This window comes from Cryptotermes secundus, unplaced genomic scaffold (genome assembly GCF_002891405.2).
Source record: "Cryptotermes secundus unplaced genomic scaffold, Csec_1.0 scaffold611, whole genome shotgun sequence".
NCBI lineage: Eukaryota > Metazoa > Arthropoda > Insecta > Blattodea > Kalotermitidae > Cryptotermes > Cryptotermes secundus.
Window position 1 is genome coordinate 233,049 of NW_019735565.1, and position 22,490 is coordinate 255,538.

Here is a 22,490-nt window from a genome sequence, read left to right on the forward strand (position 1 = left end):
ATGGTTAATTGGTTTATTTAACAATCTACAAACAACAGCTATAATTAATTATCACACAGTTGCGGGGTTTCACACTTTATAACCCTAATCGCATTAATCTGTTAACACTGTTGCGGGGTTTCACGATTTACAACCCTATGCGCAAATCAGTTCACTCTGTGTTCAGTAGTCTACACGTTTACAGTAGGGGAGCTATGTATCACTGTATCACACGCTCCCAATTACACAATCACACACGCGTCCGGTTCTTCTTTCCGCGACGGCTGCTATACTCCAACAGTAGTCGGCTGACTGGAGAACTGTTGATAGCACCCTCGCTCGTCTACTACTTAACTCTGCGGTAGACACATTACAACTCGGCGGCTGTCACAGTACAACTCTCGTAGCTGCTGTGCGGTTCCCTTATATATCCGCAGTGGCGCCTGTTGCGGGCCACGCCACAGTGGGAAGCGGTTCCGCGTTACCGTGGCGTCACCGCGCGTGGCGCGTTGCATAGCTACCAGGATGCGGGGGCTCGGCTATCTTCGGCTCCGCTCGGCTCACTTCGGCTCCGCTCTTGACGTCACCGCGGGGAGAGTGGCGGGGTGATGATTCGCCTATTACGCGAGCGCTACTTTACCGCTACGGTCCGCTGGGGAGGTAGGGGTCAACATGTCACAATATATATATATAGGATGTGGCAGTATGAACTGGATTGATCTGGCTCAGGACTGGGAGAAGGGGAGGGCTCTTGTATGCACAGTAATGAAGCTTCGGATTCCATAAAATGCTGGGAAGTTCTTGAGTGGCTGCACAACTGACAGCTTCTCAACAAGGGCTCAGCTCCTTGAAGTTAGTTAGAAGGAGGACAGCCTTCTTACTCGATTTGGGCCTGATAGGAGGAGCTGGTTTCGATCACAGGACTGACATCTGATAAAGGGGAGTGATCAAATTTACGAAATGTGTTCTTTTTGGGGGTGAGGACACAAAGAGATGGAAAGTTTCCAAAATAATAGTCATGCTTATTTTAACTGGCCATCATGAGAAACACTTTAAATACAGCGAATGAGTTCGTAATCTCATTGCCCCCGAATCAAATTTTGAGGATTTCTATGTTTTCCTCGGCCCTTCAAAGGGAGTATCAGCAAAATATTACTACAAGGTCATGACTGCTTACTTCACTTCTAACACTACTAATGTTACGTTTACTATTTTGATATTCGTTAAGTGATAAATATTATGGCAGGTAGACCCATTTGTTAGGCAACGACTACTAAATAAGCAGTTCTACAGCAGCCGTTGCTAAGTAATGCCTCTGTAAACAACGGCCGTTGCTATGCAGTGGCGGAGTAGCGATCACGTGGGCATCCAAACACACGAATGCAATAGAGCAACATTGCTTTCTGCGAGGTCCGTGCCGAGATGTTACGTGTGAAGACATGGTACCCTATACAGAACTTGACTAGACTGCCGTTGTAGCAGGAGCTACTAATGAATGGGCATGATCTGCTCTACTGAGTCTGGACTGACAACATATTGTAACATGTTATATGTAGTCCAACGTTGAGCAACGGAAAGAATGGAAATTTTTGGGTTCCCACAGCGACAAATTGAATACCAAGAGACCGTTGCCTAGGAAGAACCGTGGCAACGAGTTATTGAAACAGCGGAAATAATGATTTTCCACGGTAACGAACATAGAACACGTGAAATTAAACCCTGGCCGATGGTGCGTTCTGTCCCGTCCGAAACCAGGTTATAATAGCCCAGCTCCGAAGAGTTTTTCAGTTAGTTGAATCGAGACAGTTGAAGTCGAGCAGCCGAGATTAATTGTGCTAGAATAACTGTAACACTGAGCGTGATGATAATTGTATACTTGAGTGTGTAAAAGAGTGTCCAAAATATTGGCTAAATCCACGACCTACGTGAAGTTATTCGTCGCGTTACCTAGGAGACGCGTGACCACTGGTTTCTCAGAATTAGGTTACCAGGGAAGAGCACAACAACGTTACATATGTAACACGCGACAATATTTATTGCTGCTGTCTGTGAATGTGGCAAACGACATCCGTCCTCTCGTCAGAGAGAGCGCCCCACATCAACAAACCTGCAAATGTCTGACGTTAATAAAGGTCCTGTCTTACGCCCCAAACGGGTGCTTTATTTCAAGACAGACTGGCCGACTGGCCGTCGGTCGTAATATAACCTTGACTTTGACTATACATAAGGCAATACAACATACGCAATAATTTTACCGCTTTCCCTCAATGGAATAAGAAAAATAGAACGTACGTTACTTACATGCGGAAAATCGTCATGCATTGTGCACATAATTCAAAACAACGCAGCCTCCCAGAAAACCCCTCTACTCCATGATACAACATTACAGACCAAAAAAATCAGTTTTAACTTTTTAACTCCTGAGTTATAACGATTAACATTTTACGACTAACATTCTAATGTAATGAAACACAAGAATCACAATGATATTTATATTGTAACGTATCGCTCGTATAACGCGACAAATAAATTCACGATGTATTTGGTATAGCGAATTTTATTTCACACTCGCTCATACAATCACACAAGTTATAGTTTTAGAACTACTGCTATCTGCAGTATCACAATTAGTGCACTCCAAATGCCACAATACAACTGACTGGTTGCTGGCTAATTCGTAACTAACTCGGAGGTAGCTCGAGGACTGACTCGTAGGTAGCTCCAGGACTCACTGACTGACTCAGTACAAACTCGGCGACTGTTACAGTACAACTGACTGGTACCAGCTGTGCAGCTCACTTATATAGCTGCAGTGCTTGCCGGTTGCGTAATGAGTGCCACGTCATCCTGTTACGTCACCGCTGTTGACTCGCCTTGCATAGTTACCAGGTTGCGGGGGCTCGGCTATCTTCGGCTCCGCTCGGCTCTCTTCGGCTCCGCTCGTGACGTCACCGCGCATAGCTGCCAGGATGCGGGGTGATTACTCGCCTATTACGCGAGCGTTACGTTACCGCTGAGGGGTGGGAGGGGAGCGCTGACTCACCCGCCGCGTCACTGCTGGTGTGGGGGGGCTCGGCTTTGCGCAACATGTCACAATATTAATGATCACTAATATGGATCAAGCCGGTCACGGTAGCTGAGCGGTCTAAGGCAACAACTGTCTTCGCTCGCTCGGAAGCCGGGATCATAGGTTGGAATCCCACTCAGGGCATGGATGATTAGTGTTTGGGTGTGTATGTGTTTCTCTGTGTTTGTGTACAGGTAGAGGCCTTGCGATAAGCGGATCACCCGCCCAAGGAGTCCTACCGAAGTGAAACCTACTGAAGTGAAACGGAGAGTTTCATGGAGGTGGCCAAGGCCCAAATTGGGGCTCTAGCGCCAAAGGAAAACATATGGATCCACATTAGTAATGAAATTCAGTACGAATAGTACATTTCATGAAAATTGCCTGGTGATGATCCAGCTGGATTGAAACATATGGCAAATATACATAATAAACTAAACTATTGATTTTTATTACGAATTTGTTTTGTTGACTGTTGTATAATAATACTGTCACGTGTATCCTGGTAACGTGACAGTAAATAATCGGTTCCAGATCTGATAACTCGATTTACACCCATATGGAGGCGGGGCCAAATACCTCCACCGTGATCCTGCGAATCGTAGGAGGCGAAGAAAAGGGAAGTCTCAATTCTGAGACAGTAAGTCTTCACTGCTGCCTATATATATGCTCGCCACGCACCCTCCACAGAAAACACTTCGCTGCTCAGCAAAGGATATCATGTATTGTTGTCAGGCGTGTCTAACCATGCATTGTCATCGCCCTATTGTTGCACACTCGTTTCTGTAATATTTGTTTACCGGTCAGTTACCTAGCAACGCAGCGGTCTCCGTAGTCTAGAGGTAACGTTCCCACCTCATGACTCGTAGTACGCGGGTTCAAACCCGGCGGAGGTCGTGGAATTTTTAAGGGCGGAAAAATTCAGGGAACAAGTCCTCCGGGAGGGACTTTAAGCCGTGGGCCCCGTGTCGTAGCTTTACGGCACGTAAAAGAACCTCATATTTCCTAAGGAGGTCACTGAGCCAAATTCAAGGACATTTCCCACCCAACAGTAGTCTCTAAGGCCTCTGATAGATGGGGGAAGCATTATAGATACCGCCAAGCCAGTAGAGACCGAACTCGCTGGCTTGGTCGGGACTGATGGTAAGCACCAGTATCGGTAGGGTATAGAGTCTGGTAGAATATCATAGAGGGAAGCACAATAGATCAAACTGGTCGCGATGCATGGGGAAACCCACCCTCTCTAAATAACTAACTAACTACCTAGCAACGCTGTGTCCATCCATGTTACAATACTGTCGCGTGTTGCCTATGTAACGCGACAAATCAATTCACTCGGATTTAGATTGGGCGAATATGTTTATTTAACTCTCACTTTTACACTAGCGAGTACAACTGTTATCAGTTATCACTTATAACGTCTACGGATGTTTCTTCTTCACTATTACAATTACTGCTTCTGCTCGGCGACCCAGTTGTTCTCAGCGACTGCTAGAACCCCACTCAATTGTCTCGAATCGACTAACTCGATTCAACTGTCTCGCTTCAATTAACTAACTGTCTGGTCAAAGTCAAAGTCACATTGCGACTGACATATATTTATTACTTTTTGACAGTTACAATATTGCTTTTGTGGGGCGCCTTCTCCGACGAGAGGACGGGTTTGTCTTTTGTATATGCTGCTGGCTCTTGCCAGCGCAGTTTTTCCCACGTCCGAGTCCCTTGGGACGCGTGACAATATTGTGACATGTCTAACCGTTGCTGGGCAACGGGAGGTGGAACGAGTTACCACGAAGACAGACGGTCTGTTGCCAAGTTACGCAACAGTAAGGAAAGCAGTATTTGTTCGTGCCGAGCCGAGCTGAGCCGAAGCGCGCTGGTTGCTACGCAGCGTTGCCGAGCAACGCCTTTGTAAATACGGCGTCACGCAACAGGGGAGCCCGTGCCGCGACTGTTGCTAGGCAATCGGTAAACACGACGTCACACAACAGTGAAAGCTATCCCGTAACTCTTTTCTGTATTGTCAGTGCGGAAGCTACATAACAGGAGTATTCGTCAGTGAGAGGGAGTAACCAGTCAGATGCGGTCTAGCATCCGCCGGAGTGAATGGAAGTAAGAGAAGTGTGATACTGCAGATGGCAGTAGTTGTAAAATTGTAAACTGTGTAAATGTCAGCGAATATGCAATAAATTCGCTATATCCAATACGGCGTGAAGTTATTTGTCGCGTCACATACCCAACACGTGACAATATTTTACTGTCTCAGATTTGAGACTTCCATTATTGTCGCCTCCTACGACTCGCAGGGTCACGGTGGAGGTATTCGACCCTGCCTCCACACGGGTTACAAGCAGAGAGCACCTTCGCCCAGGGTTCGATTTCACGTGTTCTATCCTTGTTGCCGCAGGAATGCTTTATTCCCACTGTTTCAACAATTCATTGCCACGGCTGTTCCTATGCAACGGTGACGTGAAAGCTTAAACTCTTATATAATACTAAACTACATATTACATGTGTAGCAAGGAAAAGGTCAGTGAACTATCCCAGTGTTTGTCTGGAAGGACAAGGGAAATTCAGTGAGTCGTGATGTTCAGTGAAACAATATATTGTTGTTGCTGCAGGCGGACTCTGTTCCATGTTCTCGTCATCACGTCCGAACTCCAACGTCACCAAGAATGCTGAAGGTGGTTGGTGCCTCGTGGTTCCAGACACGTGTAAGCACTTGCATTGTCGGGGTCGTCTCTGCCCTAGGGATACTCGCAGTTATCCTAGGGGAGATTGGCAGGTGAGTGTACACTGTATTGTACTGATTCCAGATTTATAGTTCAATTTCTTAGTTCTACCAAACGATGTAGGATGCTGAGGAACCCAGATACGGTCTGGACGATATCAATAGAAGAAAACAAACTCCGTGGCCTGTAGTCCGCAAGCGAACTATACCGACCGATCGACCGCCGCATGTCGGCGAAGTTAGCGCCAACTTTTGCGAATAGAAGGTGTCACGTGGTCAGTGCAACGGATCCTTACGGCCATTAATCTCGGTTTTCTAGAGCAGAACCGTTATTTCCTTGAAATGGCTCCTCAGTTATCCTCAAGAGGCTGGGTGGACCCCGGTTCCAGACTACTACATCTCAGAAAACTTGGTAGCGCCGGGAACCGAACTCAGGACCTCTGTATCTGTAGGTAGCAACTCTGACCACTAGACCACAGAGGCGGTCGCATGAATAGAAGGAAAATGTTGCCTCCACCGAGACTAGGAACTTAGTCCCTGTCCGATTGCGCTATGGCAGCCCACACTTCGGTCAGGGAACAGTGGGCAAGATGAACGTACCATCGAGCGACTCAGTGGAGAATCCTGGCGCAGAAACTGGCATGATGAAATGCAACAGCGCTACTCACATTTCGAACATAACCATGCTCTGCTTTCTCACTTCAACGACTACATATTTGAGAAAGTAAATTTTGGTCCTATAGTCGAACAGTGATCCACAGTTTCTGTGGTCTAGTGCTCAGAGTTCCTGGCTACAGGTCCAGAGGTCCCGGCTTCGATTTCCGGCACTACCAGATTTGCTGAGAAGTGCTGGGTCTGGAACGGGGTCCACTCAGCCTCGTGAGGATAATTGAGGAGCTACTTGAATGGAAAAGTAGCGGCTCCGGTCTAGAAAACCGAGATTAACGGCCGTGGGGATTCGTTGCGCTGACCACACGATACCCCTCTATCTGCAAAAGTTGACACTAACTTCGCCGACAAGCAGTGGTCGCTCGGTCGGTATAGTTAGCTTGCGGACTACAGGCCACGGAGCTTTATAGTCGAACAGTGAATCTGCCTGCTTCCCATTCCTGGCAGATAACGAAAACCCAGAACACTTTGGCATAAAAGCCACACACACAATGCATACGACTGAATGCAAGGAGGACAGAATATTTTGTAGGCTTCGGCTTTCGGGAATGCTCTGCGTAGACTTTTTTAAAGTGTTCTAAAGTTTTGGCAAATATTAGAGCTACCATCTTCAAGGTTAAGGACGCGAATTTTAACTTCTCTTGAATGTGGAAGAAGAAATGTATATTTTATCTCGTATTTATCCAGCTTTAGACACCCGCCGGCGCATAATAGCCAGACTGGAGTATTGGCCAATGTGGGAAAGCAAAAAGTTTAGTTCTGTGCTCACAAGAGTCCGCAACTGTATTTTATTTTGAGCCAAATGAATCCAGTCTACGCCTATACTCCATTTCTTTGGGATCCAGTGGAGAGTTATCTTATCTAGCGAGTTCTTTCAGGCGGCAAAACTTTTGATTTATGAAGAAAGCAGTCTTCTGGGATTTGGCACCGTNCTCCGAAACGTCGGTTAACACCACATATACACGGTGCCAAATCCCAGAAGACTGCTTTCTTCATAGTCACCGCCGTGAAAGCCTCAAATCTTACTTTTGATTTATATTCGAGAGATGCGCGGTTCGAATCTCAACTGAGACATCAGCTATTCTGACTGAGGTTTTTCGTAATTTTGTTCAGTCCTTAGAGACCAGTGTCAAAATAATATCTTGAAAATAATACAGCCGCTTACTTACCCGTCCTTTCCGGTTCATTACCTAACCTAGCATTCGGCGCTGTATGGTCTGAATTACTGATAATGCCGTAAAATGAACTGCAAATGGGTAAATATAATACGGGTTTCTTATCTCAAATTAGGTTCTTCCTTTCACATCCTTCTCTGTAGGTAATGTAGTGGTGAGAGCAACGCTCCGGAATTATGTAATTTTGTGTTACCACACCACAACGTAAGTTATGGTATGTCACGAACGAGCAAGCAATATTGTGTTTCAATATATCTTCCCTGTTCTATGAATATTGATAATTTGAAATGATTATTGATTATTTGAGCTTGTTATTCGTGGGAGGTAGCATTGAACATCAGCCTCGACGTATTATCTATATAAATAAAAAGGGTAAAGCTCACCATGTAGCAGGCGATGGAGGCCCATGGGGTTGTGAGACGTCGAGGCTCCCACATTTTATAGATAATCGGCTCACAGATAGCGGTAAGGTTGGCAACCTAACACGTCGGCCGCCCTTTACCCCCAGGAAGATTCTTGGTACTCATTTCTGTTAGAGTCTGAGTCAATCCCAAGGCCATAGTGCGGCTGGAAGGAAATCCAACCTCATCGGGAATCGCACCAGTGACCTTTCAGCTTGTAGCTTAGTGTTTCAGCAATGGACTGGAAAGTAATACGGGATAAAGTAGAGGAAATTAATAGTATAAGGAGCTTATGTAACAAATTATGAGATTTCTCGTTGAATTATCAGCAGATGTTACACTTCTATTCTGATAAAAGGGATTTTTATATATTTCTTGTGCAACTTTTGATATGTGTATACATATGTGCAAGCCGCTTCGCTTTCAGTAACAAAACCCAGGAGATATTTTTAAATTGATACAGGGAGACAGACCTCTTCAAAGATGTCCATTTTCCACGCATCTTTACTAAATGTATCAGTGACATCACTTGCTCCTACAAAGGTGACTATGGAAATTGCTTTCGCCTGTGAACGAACACAACAGTTATGACCCTGAAGAGTTGATCTGGAAACGGATTGCAACATCAACCGATGTGGGATGACTTAATGTGTAAATACTGATAACGTTGTCGGAAGGAAATTCCCGTTTCTTTCATTTTCTGAACGTCTTCCAAGTTGGTTTTGCTGCGTAACGGAACCCATGCAACAAACTTCTCAAGAATCTGATAGCCGCTCTTACTCAAGAAATTCCAAGGTTCTATTATCTTAAAGAGTACTGTCTTCTCGGATATAACGCCGTATAGTCTGTTGGAAGTCAACCGATGTTTCGGAGAAGAATATCGCCTCCATCTTCAGGTCGAAGAAAAAGCGGAGTTGCTTATAACCTGCTTTCGCTCTGGTTACTTTCTCTGCTTATTATTCGACCCTGAAGATGGAGGCATTATGTTCCTTCGAAACGTATGTTTACTTTCAAGGGGCTACACGGTGCTATATCCCAAAATATAGTACTCTTCATAACCAAAGCTGTGAGAACTTCAAATCATAAATTCCATTGTCTTGTTCACAAGAACCCATCTTTGAACGCAATCCTCAACCAGAGAACTTCCATCCTAGTTCTTTAATATTTATTTTTAATTATGCATTACCTACACCGAGGTATGTCAGACAATCTCTTTTCATATTTTCTAGCTACAACGTTGTTTGCGGTTGTCATCTACCTCTGCCTTCTGTGTACATATCACGTCTATTTCACCCTCCTTGATATGATCATCCTAATATTTGGTAAAAACTTTTCATAAAATGTTTTATCATTAGCTTGAAAAATCCCGTTGAAAATTCATACATTCTCTTCAATTTCCATTTTTGTTGTTTCTTGAATATGTTATTGTTCGAGGGTTTTATCATGACACGAAAAAAAAAGTGGGTGAGTTTGTTAAAGACTGAGACAACGCGTCTGTTCAGATTTCTGGGACATCCAATAAGGAGTCAGTTGATGGCTTAGTAACAGCTGTACTGTAAAAGAGAAACGATCGCATTTTCCCAGCGAAATCGCTTGTGTTGACTAACTGTAACGGTAGAAAGACGAGACACGCTCTAATATGCTGGCTGGCATTGGACAAAGTTCATTAGGCGTGCTGTATTACAATAACTCTTAGGATGAAGTCCTTGTGAAGTTCTGAGAATAAAGTATGTCATGCGGAGGCATTCCCCATGCTCCAGACATCAGTTTTTCATAAGAGAGAATTAATCTTGCCGGAGTCAACACAACCTAACACGGCACTCCATCTCTGTAGTCTTGCGCAACTTCCTCAGTTTATTCGACATTTCTTGTAAATCATTAAACGTTTATTAGAGGGCAAATGTCTGAGTTGGTAGAGCGGCAACACATCTGACAGAAGGTTTTCGTGATTTTCCTCTGATCCTCCATACGAATAAAGGCCTGAAAGCAAAGTTAAGATGGTGGTCTTCTGTGCTATGACAGCTTATAATCTCGTAGGTGATTATCAACGTTTTGATGAACCTTCTGCCTTCAACTCCTACCCTGAAAATGAGTCCCTAGTGTTGGAAATTATCTATGAGATTATACAGTTTCATAACCGAGAAAACCACAATATGTATATCATAACAGGTAAAGTTGTGCTAAATTAAGCACCACGCCATGAAGACGTATGGAGAAAGAGATATGACTCCTCCCATGCTTATTCTCTGCGCTACATGGAAGTGAGTGGTTAGTTTAACGCCACGGCCTTCTTGTCACTGGGAATACAGCTTACTATACCCACTGATTAGGAAGATGTGTGGGCCGTAGAGCAGATTTTGGGGCGGTGGTGGAGAGAAAAAGTTCTCCTTCTTTCGGCAATCGATGATAACCTTGAAAGCATTCTTATCAAATTTCTTTCATTTCGCCCACATAATCAACCGTCCACATAGTTCGACGCTCAACAGCTGTGATCGGTATAGCGTTATGAAATAACGACCCCCGAATGAATAGGTTATATTACCGCCCTCCTCTTCGTCGTCGTTACCGCTCAGTGAGACTTCAAGCCTCTCGAGTTGGTCGTCACTTATTACTGTCCTTCACGTTCGCCCCTTTGTGGTCTGTACTTTCATCCGCCGCTTCCTTGTAGCTGTCTGGTTCAGGGTAGGGTGTGGGATTGCTCTGAATTTGAATTTGAATGGGCGCCAGTGGACTTGGGTGAAATCCACGAGTTTGGAGCGGGGAAAACAAAGGTGGGGATTTGGATAGGCGGGCGTTTGGGGTTCCGACTTCTCAGACGGTAGGACGAGATTCTGTCTCAGGGCGACTTCTGGGCCTTGCTCACACAAGGAGAGAGAGAACACTGAAAACACGCACTTCACCAACACTGTTGCGCTTTATTGTAGATGTGCACTACAATTACCCATTACCCGGCTGTAGCACTTTGAATTTGTACACCGGACTCGGGCCAACACCGATTTAACGTCCGGGAGGTTACTACTGACTCCGGTTATTCCCTTTGGATACTCACTCCTGTTATTCACTGTTGATGTCTCACCGCTGTTATTCCCTTGTAATGACTTGTAATGACTGCTCTGGAGAGGCAGAAGTCCCGACGGTTCCGGGAACGCCTGGATTCCTCTCCTCTGAAATTTTGCTGATTGGCTGAACCTAAAATTTGGGTGTTTCTCTCATTTGCATTCAGCCAATCCCTAACAAGATCCATGTTAATTTGGGCCTAAGTACAAGACGGTCCTTCTGACAGCTCTCAAATAAATGAAGCTACGCTAACGATCGCTCGGTACGCCCCTCCGAAAATTATTGCGACTCGTATCTGTCAAGTCTCAAATTTTCAAAGACTCGCACCGTCGAAGTTAAGCATTGAAATCCCCAGAAAACACAGCGGGATACTTCCTGCTCCGTTCTGGGGGTTTCAAGTGACCTGCAGCTTGCTTGTCCCTCAGAAAGACCAGATGTTGTCCTTGGCGTCTGCTGGTGCTGGGGTCAATTCTGTATCATCTCTTGTTAACAGTAGTACAGTTTGTTTACATGAAGTACATTGCAAATAAAAATGTAAATCAACAACATTGCTGAGGTTCCTGCATGGTGCGGTTACAGTTAGTCTCCCAAAAGCCTGAGTCTTGATCTGTCCTTTCGTCTGTCAGCCGCCCATAACTACATGACTCCTGCCCACAGATAACTGCAGATACACGAAATGCGGACGTGAAGTAGTGCAAGCACATCAGAGATTACCAGGGGAATTACCATCATCGTGTGTGTATTTGATGCCCAGCTGTTGACTTTTACTTGGCAGGTCTTTGAGTACTATTAAATATAAACTGACGAGCATAACCTGAAATTGCGATTTTATTTTTTAGCCTTCCTTTAGAGAATGTGCGTCATGTAACACCATGGACTGAGTATAAGTAAAATATTTTGATAGAGGTTAACTCACGGAACATTCTTAGCAGCTTATTTAATAGTTCTGTAATTATCATAAGGAAGAAATTATAGAAATACAGGAGGGCTTGAAAATTACTGTCTTCTGAGATGTAAGGCGGTGTATTCTTGTAGAATTTTACCAATGTTTCGAAGCAACGTGCCCCACCTTCTACATGATTACAGGGCGTCACGTCGAGAATGCTGTACTGTCCATCGTTACTATCGTAAATCTCAGTGGGACGTTTGTAATAGTAAGGAGATGAGATCTGCAAGATACGTGTGCCAAGAGAAATGTATACAAAATTTTAGGCTGCAACCCTGAGAGGAATTGATCTTTTGAGATGCCTAATCATATACAAGGATAATATTAAAACGGATTTTGAGAAGTAGGATATGAAAATTTTCTTGGCCCAGGATAAATTCCAGTGACAGGCTCTGTCAAACATAAAACTAAACATTCATGTTCCATAAAAGGTGAGAAATGTTTTAATCAGGTACATTAATATTGGCACCTTATTATTATTATTATTATTATTATTATTGGAGGGGGTGGGTTTCCCCATGCACTGCGACTAATAGTCTATTGTACGTCCCCCTTTGATATTCTACCAGTCGCCATACCCTTCTGATACTGGTGCTCGCTATCAGCCCCGTTCAGCCAACGAGGCTGGCAGTGGTACCCGATACTTCCCCATCTACCGGAGGTATTGGAAACTACTTGGGCAGAAAACGTTTTGCCTAATTTTGCTCAGCGGTCTCCTAGAGACATGAGGAATATTGGCACCTTAAAAAGGCGTTGTTTTATTAATTAACTAAGTCCATGGAGGTGAGCCCTTCTTGAGAAGTCAACAGTTGCCCAGCCATTCAAGAAATTCCCAGTATTTAATGGAACACAATTGTTCACATACCTTTCTCCCATGAGCCCACCACTGGTCCCTTTCCTGAGCCAAAACAGTCCAATCCACACTCATTTCTATTTCTCTAACATCCATTTCAATGCTGTCTTCCCATTTAAGTCTTAGGTGTTCCTAGCGGTCTTGTTCCTTAAGGCCTTCATACCAAAATTCTGCCTGCACCCATATTCACTGCCATGCATTCTGCATGCCCTGCGCATCTCATCCTTCCTGGCTTGATCATTATATTTCCGTTTGGATAACAGAACAAGTTCTAAGGCTTCTCCTTATGAAGATTTCTCCAGCCTCCTGTTGTTTCACTCCTCTGTGGTCCACATACTCTCCTTAGCATCCATTTCTCAAACACCCTCAGTCTATGTTCTTCCTTTGATGTCAGAGACCAAGTTTTGCACCCATACAGAACTACAGGCAAAATTATAGTTCTGTATATTTTAATTTTAACGATTTTAGAAAGCAGATGAGAAGACAAAGGGTTCTGAATTAAATGGTAGCAAGTTTGCTCTTAATTGTCTCATGAACCAAATTTTTTATTTGTTACTGTTGTTCATAAATATATTAACTTTGCCATATTTTCAAAAATCGGTTAATTATCTATATGTCATGGTTATCATAGTGAAGAATATGAAAACTGTCAGAAGCTAGTAATGAACTTGGTGCAGAAATGAAATGGCCTTACAGATAAATTAACATTATGTTCAAGTTTTGTTACTGGGGCAAAATCATAATATATGGATTTCTAATAAATCTTTTGAAGTTTAAAATATTTAGAAATGGTAGTATAACAAATAAAAGAAATACTGATAAGGAAATTAAGAGTAGATTAAATACGGTTAATGCCGCTTAATATTTTTTTGTCTTAATTTATATTCATCTCTACAGAGAGGAAGATGATGGCATTTATTCCGCTACAGTGTTCTGGAGTGAAAATGCAGGATTTCACATAGATTTCTGGGGCCAAGGGAATGAAATGGAGGAGATTCCATATGGAGTAGGTCGTGCATACTACAAACAGGAAATTGATGTCACAGGGTGAGTGAAATAATGATAAATTCTTTTGTATGAACTTCTGAATATTAAAAGTGTGCACAGGTGATTCTGAAGGGCTATAAAAACAGGACACTGCATAACAACAGATATTTCACACATGTGCATGCCCCCCCCCACACACACACACACACACACACACACATGCACAAAAATCTTTGCTGTGATGTGAAGCTAACTCCATGGAGAAAAGCCCATTTTGATAAAATAATAGCCACTCAGGTAGTCTGAAGTTTTATTATTGTGTTCACAAGAGCCCACTATTGGTCAATATCATATCCTTCACCATATTTATTTAATCTTTTCAAGAATATTGGTAACTATATATATGAGATTCAAAATCATTTTACCCACATTAAGTATCTATGGGTATTGTCTCATTCTCAGAATGGACAGTGATTGCTTCTTAGCTATCTTGTTCTTGCAATGAGGATTAAGTGGATTTTTTTTCTGTGTAGGAACTGAATTATTAAATATTATTTAGAAGAACGACATTAATGCAGAAAATCTATATCCTGCGGTCTGTGTCTTAAGCCACTACTTCTAACTATTCTGTCTTCACTTTTGCACTGCCCTCATCAGAAGGATGATTGAGTGAAGCCTGAAAACCTTATAAGAAAATGATGTTCTTTTCTCCTACTCATGTTTAGTGAGCTGCTGTAAAATAAGGTAATCACATTTTCTTCATACTTTACTTAATATTGTAATATAATAAGAATCTTTTTATAGGATTTGTTTTACTCATACAAAATTACATGTTTCTACATGTGTGGCTACAGGACATGTTTCTAACATTCAAATGCAGCCAAGGTGAATTTTTCAAGTGAACCTCTGCTCTTCTGGATTGCATATCAGTACTTCAGAACTACTTGTCTCAATTCTTACATGATTGTTGAGCAGGTGGGCAGTGCTGGAGATTGAGACAAGGGATGAATATGCAGACTGGGTGCAGGCTTACTCTGCAGGACTGCTTGAAGGTAGTCTGACATGGCAGCTCATTCACTGGCATTGGCAGAACACTGTGCAGAATGTGTGTGAAGATCAGATGGAATTCTGCATACATGTACGCAGCTCTGTTGCAATCAACTCTGAAAAGATCAAGGACTTAGCAGAGAAGAACGGAGATAGTGATCCTTTCTGGCACCAGGTGTGTTATAAGAATTGATTATCTCTTGCATTTCTAGGCACGCGGTAGCATAGTTGGAGGAGGCACTATGTTACAAGCTGGAAGGTCACGGGTTTGAATCCTGATGAGGTAGATTTTTCAATTGACTAATCCTTCCAGCCATAATGTGGCCATGGGGTCAACTCAGCCTCTGACAGGAATGAGTACCAGGAATCTTCCTGGGGGGTAAAGGGCAGCGTGCTGTCATGTAAGGCTGACAACCTCACCGCCATCTGTGAGCTGATTGTCTAGAAAATGTGGGAGCCTCAGTGTCTCACAACCCTGTGAACTTTCACAGCCTGTTACAGGGATAGTTTTATCTTTATTTCTTCTTATTCTGTGTCCTAGGGTCCTTACATGTTCTGTTTCTCTGTAATTGCTTTAATTATGATCACATTTTTAGAATAGGTGATCTTTAAACACAGTGATCTCTACATGTACTCAGTACTGTTTCCACATCTCAGCTGTTTTAATAATCCCACATTTTGTACAGACATAAGCGAAAGTTTGTTCTTCCAAGCTAGCATTCATTAAGGAAAAACTGACAGCATTCACAAAATTAAATTTCAAAATTTGAAATCTAGTCTATTGAATCCAATACATTGGCCCTAATCTGGGATTGAGGTTAACTCCATTTAATAGAGCCAGCATACTAGATATCATAGTTCTTCCTGATCATAGGAGAAGAGCCAGCTTCCAAAACGTTGCATCTTCTAACCAAGTGTCAGTTTAACATGTCAGCTGCCATGTTATGCAGCATACTTTATGTGACATACTGACTGCAGGGAGCACACTAGAAACAAATTCAAGCAAATAAATTATACATAGAATTGTCACATTGTTCCACATTACAGATGACACCTGGAGTTATATTGTGGAAACCAATATGTAACGTAAGAGTCTAGTCTGAATGCATATTTGCACTCTGACAGTATTCATGGGAATAACATTTGTCTTCTTTCTGTGCTAGGTACATCTATTCTATGTTCAGTTAGACGGACTGGAAACTGGCTGGAGACATGGAGTAAAGAGAAGCAGACAAGATATTGACATTTCTCACCTTGACTTTTTGTAAGTAAAGTCTTTGCCATATATACAGAACCTCTATTCTTTTCTATCTTGTTCAAAGTTTGACATCTTATCTAGCTAAAGCTATCCCTGTCACAGACCGTGGAGGCCCATAGGGTTGTGAGACATTGAGGCTCACACATTTTCTCTAGACAATCAGCTCATAGATGGCAGTGAGCTTGCCAGCCTTACACGCTGGCTGCCCATTTCCCCCAGGAAGATTCCTGGTACTCATTTCAATTAGAGGCTGAGTCGACCCCAGGGCCATAGTGCGGCTGGAAGGATTGGGTATATTGAAAAATCTAATGACCTCCTTGGTAATCGAACCCACGACATTCCTGCTTGCAGCATGGTGCCTCAACCAACTATACTACCGTGTGCCCTCCATTATCATATTTTTTTTTCCTTGGCACTACAGCCCCAGTGGGCCTAGGCCTACCTCCATCAACTACTCCGTTCACTTCGGTTTTTCTAAATCTTACACATTCGGTAGGACTCCTTGGGCGGGTGATCAGCTCATTGCAAGGCCTCTACCTGTACACAAACACAGAAAAATGCACACACACAAACTAAACATCCATGCCCTGAGTGGGATTCGAACCCACGATCCTGGTTTCCAAGCGAGCGAAGACAGTACATGCTGTAGACCACTCGGCTACTGTGAGCGGCCCATTATCATATATAGATATAAATTTTTGCATCATTATTAGAAAATTGCTAGATTCAGTACATGATGGGAACAAAATTGCCATACTGGAGACCTCATTTTATTCCATACAATTGCCTGCTCAAAGCATAACCTATCCTTGTAAAGTATTTTAGATAGTGAATAGCATTTCATGACTGAAACTCATATCTTGGACATTTCCTCTTGTTTCAGATGGATGAACATAGTGAGTGATTTGGTTGACATGGAACAGATATATAACAGTGCACTAGATGACACAAAACATCCATTCATATTCTCCACAGCTGCTAGTTTTTCATCTGCATTCGTCAAGTTTCATGCAGAAACTGGGGAGCTATATGCAGCCCACAACTCTGGAGGACTGTGAGTACTCATTACTCAGAACCACTGACATCTTCTGATATTGACTAATTTTAGTTGAATGGAAATAAAATAAATTTCAGTTATGTCACTTCAGCCTAAAATTGAATCTGTCCTGAGTCAATGTTACTGAATTAACTTAATCAAAACATTTTCGTAGATGCATTGTAACATTTTATCACATCATTTTCTAACACACTGTGTGCCTAATCTTAACTCCCTTAATCTGATGATTCTTGTATTCTAAATTGGCTAGTGTAAGTCATGAATTCCTTCAGGGTTACTGAGTTCTGGGACTTTGTTCATCATCTAATATTCTAAAAGAACATATTTCAGAAATAGGATCTGTTTCAATCCAGTCCTTAAGGCTAGCTCTGTATAAAGAGACAACTGAATAGGTACCCCCCGCAACCTTTCACATGATGACGGAAACAGGTCAAATTCCCAGAACGTGTTTATTTAACATATTAGGTAATGGGCAAAGTCCAGAAACTGAGTAATCCTGAGCCATCATCTGTACCCTTTAGAAGTGACTTGAATTAAAGTAAGTAAAGTTATCCCTGTAACAGGCCATGAAGGCCCGTAGGGTTGTGAGACATTGAGGGTCCCACATTATCTAGACAATTGGCTCCAAGATGGCGGTAAGGTTGTCAGCCTTACGCGCCGTCTGCGCTTTACTTCCCAGGAAATTTATTTATTTAATTCCTGGTACTCATTTCTGTTAGAGGCTGAGTGAACCCCAGGGCCATAGTGCGGCTGGAAGTATTAGGTCGATTGAAAAAAAATCCAATGACCTCATCATTTTTGAACCCGCGACCTTCCGACTTGTAGCATAGCACCTCAACCACTATACTACCGCATACAAGTATAAAATATAAAGTTGTCCCTGTGCCTAATTAATGTAGCACTATGAAATGAAGATGTATGGGAGAGGTTGGCTAGGCCCCAAAGCTGGTGTGGACAACATGGAGAAAAGGAAATTCTTGACCCACTAGGACTCAAACTCCGACCCATTAGCCATCCACTATACCCACTGCACTATCCTGGCTCCCTGAAATACAAATACAGAGGGGGGGNGAATTTGGAACTCAGCCACCAACACATCGAACAATTGCCCGTATTCGGGATAAATTTGAAGCCAACGGTACTGTTCTTGATGTGCATAAGCAAAGGTCTGGGCAACCACGGATAGTAACAAGTCCAGCTTCCAGTGCTGTGGTGTATCTTGATATGCTTCAGACATCGATTTTCCTTGCCATTCGAGAGCTGTTTGGAGATGAGAGATTTTACCTATAACAAGATGGTGCTCCACCTCACTACCATCGAGATGTCAGGACATACTTCGATGACACTCTACCTGGACGATGGATAGGTCAAAGAGGTGCTATTGAATACCCACCACGGTCTCCAGACCTAACACCTCTTGACTTCTACTTATGGGGAACCTTGAAGGATGAAGTTTATCAACAAACGCCAGCTACTCTGAACGCGCTATGAGAAACCATTGAAGCATCGTGTGCAGCCATCACACAGGACACACTGACAGCCGTAGTTCACTCAGCAGTTCAGCGGCATCATCTCTGTTTAGCCGCTGATGGTGGTCACTTCGAACACATACAGTGACTCTCTCTCTCCACGCAAGAATTGTAACTACATGTCATTTTGTTCCAAACATATTGAGTATCAGAGAGTGAGTACATTTTTTTGGACCCCTCTGTATATTATTAAGTAATTTTATCTGTTTCACAGCCTCATCTTTTTCACACTCATGGATCCTTCATCCCATTAGTTGTTTTATTATGATTTCTTCTCACATAGCGTGAGACTGAATATTGCATCCATACAATATAGAACATGAGAGAAAAACTGCTCTAATTTGAACGATACATCATTTTCATATGTGGTCCTTGCGGTTTTTCTTATCTCATTGACCTCAGCATTCATTGCTGATGCTTATGTGTATGTACAGCATTCTTTCCCTCTCAGAACAGACTTTGTTAAGAATATCTAACCTCAAAGACTTGAAGAATTCTGGAATAGCTGCTGTAATTGTACTAAGATGCTAAGCACAACAAAAAAGTTCTCTACTGTGCTGCCCTCTAAAAGCATGCTGACAGCTTTCTTCAGGAAAGGTGGACACTGTAATAACAATCGAAAAATATCTTCTGCAGGCATTTTTAATAACATTTTTTGATCCTATTCACAATTGTCATCAACTCTTAATGACTATTATGATATATAACAACAGCATAACAAGCGTTAGCCTCACAGGTTTAACAATAATCCCACAGGAGTTGTACATACATGACTTTACATAAATACTAGTAATTGTGGCAGTAAAAAATTTCATCACCAACAAATGAACGTCAAGGACAGTAACATGTGTAAAATCACAAAAAATGCATGCAATAGAACAATGGCTGGTCTGCTATTTTTGAAGGATAAGTATAGCACCTTTTAAAAGGTATCATTTGTCAAGTTTTCTTGTGAGTTAGATTGTTACCTGAATAGGTTAACCATTCTAGAAGAACCATTAACTGGCAACATTGATAATTAACCATTGAATGAGAGGTGCAGAGCTTTATTTTCCATCATAAATCAAACTTTAGCGAAACTACCATCTAAGATTTATTTAATTAATTTTTGAACTGCATCTAGTGCTGAGCCCCTGGATGGTGAAGCTATATCTCCATTCTCCCAGACCTCTTCATGGCGTGGTACTTAATTAGGCACAAGGCAAACTTTACCTTTTACCTTACAAGGTTTCCTTAACTAAGGACAGAGTCCATTAAAAATTTTTTTCTCCTGTGAAGTACATTTGCATTCTAGAAAGTCAGGAAATTTCTTGCCCAGTCACCAAACACTACGTCATGGAGATCTGTTCTTGTAATTCTTCCTCTTGGATCATATTAATAAGTGTTTTGGGCTGGTAGACTGTAAAGGGTTCTGAGTGCGGTACATAACACAAAATTACTGGGTTCTTGGACTTTGTCCATCATCCTGTTGTCCTATTGAAAATGTATCCTGTCACTGAGAAGTGCCTTACTAGCATGGTGGACAATTTTGGAAGAATGTCGGCTATTGATGAGAATCTACAGAGAAGTATTTGGGGATAGTTCCCCGAGATTTGCATCCCATGAGGAAAGTTATATGACTGAGGGTTTTAGCATTCTGATTTCCTAAAGGAAGGGTATGTACCAGATCCATACTGGTTGTAAAAGTAGATTCAGAGGGTTCTGATGATTGGGTATAACAAGCAGAATTACTGGTTTCTAATGTTGGCCTTGTGTAGCTTATGAAAATTTGTAGTTTAAATAACTATTTGAGTAAGTAACTAATGAACAAACCAAGATTAGTGTCTGAACTTGAACGTTGTAACCGCTATAAGAGCGGAGTCTGCTTGTGGACATAATTCTGAGCCATTTCTCTCTGCTTGTCATCCTCACACCTGACTTCCCTAAGTTCTCTCCAACTGCTGTGTTTTTATGTCCTCCTTGATTATATTTTCAAGAGAATTCCCCATCCAAAATTTTGTATTATTTCTTTGCCTCCTTTGCTAGTAATATTTTCAGCTTTTCATAGTCTTCTATATCTCAATAATACTGTCAAATTTGTTTTAGATTCCAGTCCATGCTGCGAGTGTTGAAATGCTACCAGTTGAGTTATCACCACACATCAGAGACTGCTTCACACCTGGTTCCTGGACAAGTAATAACATTTTCATCATACCCTGGTGTTATCCACTCACAGGATGACTTCTACTTGGTGTCAGGAAGACCACAATTTGGCAAGAGACAACATCAACTTGCAATTCTGGGTACAGCCTTCAACTTCTACAACAGAACTTCCTTGGGTAGCTTTGCTCAGGAAGAGCAGGTAATAGAAGCTGGAGTTGATATGATACATAAATAGTTCAACTACAATGAAGCAAAGTATAAACTTGAAATTATATGTTAGAAAGCTTATATCAGTCTCATATTAAATGACATTTGATGTTTAATGTTCCCTGATTTAAGATTTCTCCTTATTTAGTGTTAAATTACACTCATTTAAGATTTTCTCTAGGTTAGTATACAAATCCACTGCTCCCAGAAGAAACTTTCGATGAGGGTTTTACTGTATTTGCTACCAGCAGCTTGGTTGATTCCTTTATATGTTATGCATGAGTATTTACCTAAATGTTATGATATGCTTGTAAAGGTTATAAAATTAAATTAGAGATCCAGTTGTGATCCTGGGGGTCATGAGACTGTGTAATCACATAGGTGGATGCCACCATTTTGAGGAATGTTTTCAGGATTATCTTTGGCTCTGAACACAGAGGCAGCATTTCCCTGAAACATTGGTGACCACCTGGTGTCACAACCTAGAAGACCACAGTTTCAACAACTTCTGCCATGTACATTTCAGTCCTTTCATAGATCTCAAAAGAAATTTTTGAGGGTGTTGTTAGGAATTATATTGAGTGACAAAATGAGAAATAAGGATATATGAGAATGTTTGGAAGTAGAAAATGTGACAGAAGAAGTTAGGCAGTACCAAAGAATGTGGAAGGAACATATTGCAAGGATGACCACTGGTTGTTTATAGGGCAAACATATTGTTACAGTCCTATGGGAACACTTATCCTATGTTGATATACACATAGAAAGAGCAGGAAGGAACAGTTCAAGTATCTTCAGAATAGGATTTTGGTCCAGTCCTTGCTATGATAGAGAAAGAAGATAGTCATATTGTTAGAATTATTTGTAATAAAAAGTATAAACTTTATGTGACTAGCCCTTGTAGTAGATCCCTTGAGGTTTAACACAGCTGTTACCAAAGTCTGCCAATTTCATCCACCTCTCATCCTCGTAATTTATTTCCCTAAGATCCAATTTAACATTATTCTCTGCTCTTCTGTGTTTCAAACTTTCTTGAGAGGTTTCAAAACCAAATTTCTGTAAGAATTTGTTGTTATTGTCTACCAAGCATAATTTCAATGATTTTCTACTTCCATTATAGCTGTTACAAACAAAATTCTCTCTGATCTCATTTCATCTCTGACTTTTGCTATGTTCCTCCTGTGGTGCAGAACAGAAGTATTTACATTTCAAGGTGGTGAATTCTGAAGTATGCTTTTGGAGCCAACAAGATATACCAAATGATTAAACTGTAACTAAAGTTTATTCTTATAATTGTTTTCTCTGAACAAATTTCTCTTTAAGAATGCATTAAGAAATATTTCTTACTCCTGAATATTCCTTACTCTGTGACAGTCAGATACCAGATT

The 22,490-nt window shown here is 42.0% G+C and overlaps 1 protein-coding gene across 1 annotated transcript in view; it reads left to right on the forward strand.

Annotated features, from left to right (window-relative positions):
* The window catches only part of LOC111869633 (putative phospholipase B-like lamina ancestor), a gene marked incomplete at its 5' end in the record, with an annotated part of 40,560 nt that overhangs the window by 14,002 nt on the left and 4,068 nt on the right, over positions 1-22,490 (forward strand). Inside the window, 6 exon segments of the mRNA XM_033753505.1 lie at positions 5,665-5,828; positions 13,773-13,922; positions 14,838-15,084; positions 16,073-16,173; positions 17,051-17,221; positions 20,839-21,094. Coding sequence (XP_033609396.1) covers positions 5,719-5,828; positions 13,773-13,922; positions 14,838-15,084; positions 16,073-16,173; positions 17,051-17,221; positions 20,839-21,094 — 1,035 coding nt within the window.